This window comes from Vitis riparia, chromosome 5 (genome assembly GCF_004353265.1).
Source record: "Vitis riparia cultivar Riparia Gloire de Montpellier isolate 1030 chromosome 5, EGFV_Vit.rip_1.0, whole genome shotgun sequence".
NCBI lineage: Eukaryota > Viridiplantae > Streptophyta > Magnoliopsida > Vitales > Vitaceae > Vitis > Vitis riparia.
In genome coordinates, this window is record NC_048435.1 from 19,793,074 (window position 1) to 19,796,998 (window position 3,925).

Sequence of the window (3,925 nt, forward strand, 5' to 3'; positions counted from 1 at the left end):
GACAAAAGATTGTAATCTAAAGATGGAACAACTAAAACAGAATCCAAATTCAAAGTATCAGTAAGAGTTAAGGATCCTTCCCCAATAACTGGGGTTGTGTTACCATTGGCTGTGGAAACAATTTTTTGTGAGGAAGGTCTAAGGGGTGAAACCTGTCTAGAATCAAAAGTCATATGATCTGTAGCACCAGAATCAATTATCCATGTACTATTAATAACAGGTGTAAAAGTATTTAAAAACTTACCACCATGATCAGTAGCGGCTACCAATGCAGAGGCTTTCTCAGCAACATTAGCCTCTGTTTTTATTTCGGCAACAATTGCAGTCGAGGTTTTCTTGGAATCCTTCTTCCGTTGATCCGATTATTATAATTAATAACAAAGTGTTGATAGCCTAAACATGATCTAAAGGTCCATGGTTCAAACCCTCGGTTCCTTATTGTTTTCCTGGTCATACCAAGAGTCGTTGCTTTGAAATTGTGGGATATCCAGACTGTGGGACCAGTCTTATTGCAGTGAGTGCATTTGAAGGTTGACTTATCAATATTAGGGCTTGTCTTAGGATGGTTGATCGCTGTCGAACTACCATAGCGACAAAATATCCAGGATTTCAGTTCCATGGCTCTGATACCATCTTCAAATTGATAAATTGTAGTTTTTTCATTCATTCTTTTATTCGTTCATGTACAGAGTATATATAGAGGGTAATCACCATTCTAAGAATGAGAAAGAATGATACAAGGAAATAATGATATAAGGAAATAACAACTAATATCCTAATATCTCAACTTTCCTAATATCTCAATATTCTAATATCTTAATATTCCTAGTATCTCAATATTCCTAATATCTCAATATCATAATATCTCAACTTTCCTAATATCTAAACATTCCTAATATCTCAACACTAAATGATATAAGGAAATAATAATATAAGGAAAGCATTCCTAATATCTCAACATATTTTTCAACTACATTATGTGGAAAAATATCAACCTAGAAGAACTTTCCAGGCCCACCCGATCCCCGACCCGACTTCTCCCAATCGGGTCATTCGAAATCATGCACACTCTGAGGTGTCGGTGGGTCGTCGGTGGGTCAGCCCTTCCAAAGGTTCTCTCCGCGAAATCCAGCCTGTTATCAATTAAGCCTCGAACACCTCCCCCCACCAAACCCCACATCAGCCGTCCACTTCCCAATCAGATTCCAGATCACACGCAAAGTAGCACGAGGTTTAACCGCGTGGCACCACCAGGGCCGTTTCGAACCTGAAAAAGACGCACGATCTAACACACCTCTCTTGCTTGGAACGCAAACACAAAAAATAAAAAGCGTTCCTCTTCTTCCCTTTGTCTACCCACGTATTTCTCACTCTGAGCTCGCTCCTCAAATCTCCTTAACCATGGTTGAACGCAGCATTTTGATAGGGTTGGCGTTGGCGGCGATTGTGGCGGTGGTGGTGGTGGAGGGGGACTCCTCGGTGAAGACACTGGTGAAGACGGTGAAGGGAAAGAAGGTGTGCGACAAGGGGTGGGAATGTAAGGGGTGGTCGGAGTTCTGCTGCAATTTGACGATTTCGGACTATTTCCAGACTTACCAGTTCGAGAACCTCTTCTCCAAGCGCAACTCGCCGGTGGCCCACGCCGTCGGCTTCTGGGATTACCGCTCATTCATCCTCGCCTCTGCGGTCTACCAGCCGCTTGGCTTCGGCACCACCGGCGGCAAGGTCATGCAGATGAAGGAGCTGGCCGCATTCCTCGGCCACGTCGGCTGCAAAACTTCATGTAAGTGGTTGATTTGGTGTTTGGCTGCTGAGAAAATTGAGGGAAAATGAGAGAAAAAGAAAAAATCAGCGTCTGATTAAGTCTTTGTAGTTTGCAGTAGGGGCTTAGTTCTTTGCATTTTTGGAAATCTAAGATTTGGTTTAGTGTTTTTTTCCCCTTCGTTTTTCTCGGCAGCTAGATGGGATTGAAGGTAAATTTGGGTTAAATTGGGAGAGTTTAGCTTTGATTTGAGCAATAAATTTTTTATAGGGTTTATTAAGAAAATGTTATATAGATTTGAGGGTTTAATTTTACAATGGATGTTTGATTCGTCGAATACTGGAGGATTTGGATTGGATTTCTCGACTTAGTTTTGATCTAGGGTTTGATTTGATGGGTTTGAAATGGATAATGGAATGGACAATTTTCTTTCATCTGAGGTGAGTTTGGACGGTTTTGGGATTACATTTTGTGATTTAATTTTGGTCTATGTGATTGGACCTGTACATGATGCATGTTTGGAATTTATTTCACTTCGGATTGGATTAAATGGATGGATTTCATGACCCTGCCTGGATCAGAGTGAATGAGGAAAAGAAAGAAAATAGTTCTGCAATTTACCCTGAAATGGTTTCTTCCATTATCTATTTTCACTATTTTTCTTTCATTTTCCCTGGAGTTCTTGAGATCCAAACAGTGCCCACGACACTCATTACGATTTATAATAAGGTGTGTGGTGATATTTTCAGGTGGGTACGGAGTGGCCACAGGAGGGCCATTGTCCTGGGGTCTCTGCTACAACAAGGAAATGAGCCCCAGTAAGTCATACTGTGACGATTTCTACAAATACACCTACCCCTGCACGCCTGGTGCCGACTACTATGGCCGTGGTGCATTGCCTATCTTCTGGTAAGCATCTTTGCCTATAATTTGATGGAGGGTTTTGGTTGAGCCAATCCCAAAATGAAGGAATTTTCTGGTGTGATTTAGATTAAGCGTTGTTATGACAGGAACTACAACTATGGAGCAACTGGAGAAGCCTTGAAGGTGAATCTGCTGGACCATCCGGAATACATCGAACAAAATGCTACCTTAGCCTTCCAGGCTGCAATTTGGAGGTGGATGACCCCAGTTAAGAAGTCACAGCCTTCTGCACATGACGTCTTTGTTGGCAACTGGAAGCCCACCAAGAATGACACTTTGGCCAAGCGGGTGCCTGGTTTTGGAACCACAATGAACATTCTGTACGGGGACCAGGTTTGCGGGCAGGGCGACGTTGATTCCATGAACAACATCATCTCCCATTACCAATATTACCTCGACCTGTTGGGTGTTGGTAGAGAACAGGCAGGACCCCACGAAAACGTCACCTGTGCTGAGCAGATTGCATTCAACCCATCCTACACTGCATCCTCTTAAGCTCCATATGATCACCCTTTGGATGGATTATGAAATAAGAAAGGGCAAGTAAGATTGTAAGAGATGTGTGAAGTTAGACATGACAGGTGTTATAAGGTGTGGATTCAGTTGCTGCTGCGCGCTTCTGTCATTTATGTGTAGATTTTGGTGTTCATTTTGTGTAATGTGTAGTCATTAAATATGAATTGTATGAAGCATTTTATTCATATATATTTGTTTCAACTGTGAAGACCTTTCAGAAGTTGCAGTGTGCCTGAAATGGTAGTAGTAGAGGAACCAATGGTCTATAATGGAAACCTCAAAGATGAGTTATTCACAATAAATGATGGTGTGATACCTGAAGGAACATCAAATTCTTTGTCTAATCTGAGCAGGAGGGTGGTCATGCAGTTGGGTTTGCAGCCGACACTGCTTAGAGTGTGAAGCATGATGCTACATTTGAATGGAATGTCATACCATGTATAATATCAATACATTTTGTTAAAACTTGTCGGTTCGGCTTTGAGATGGTATCCATTATAAAATTAAATCATATAAATGGGGATAGGTGGAGCATCAATTCGGCTTATGATTTAGCAAAAATAATAGTGACATCAGTGAGTAGGGGCTATTCCTTGTTGACTCATCTCTGTGGATGATGCAGTTGTGTCGGTGCCTAGGGCATAAAGGCAGTGTCCTGCTCTTACCATATACAAATTATGATTAGTTGAGACGTCGATAGTGTCATTACAATTTAGATTTGGA

General features: G+C 41.6%; 1 protein-coding gene across 1 annotated transcript; it reads left to right on the top strand.

The window, feature by feature from the left end:
- The first annotated feature begins 1,289 nt into the window (after positions 1–1,289).
- On the top strand, positions 1,290–3,546 carry LOC117914719 (chitinase-like protein 2). Its single transcript, XM_034830169.1, has 3 exons — positions 1,290–1,783; positions 2,512–2,671; positions 2,773–3,546. Exons 1-3 carry the CDS (start codon positions 1,402–1,404, stop codon positions 3,179–3,181), a joined length of 951 nt encoding a protein of 316 aa, XP_034686060.1. The 5' UTR covers positions 1,290–1,401; the 3' UTR covers positions 3,182–3,546.
- The last annotated feature ends 379 nt before the right edge of the window (positions 3,547–3,925 follow it).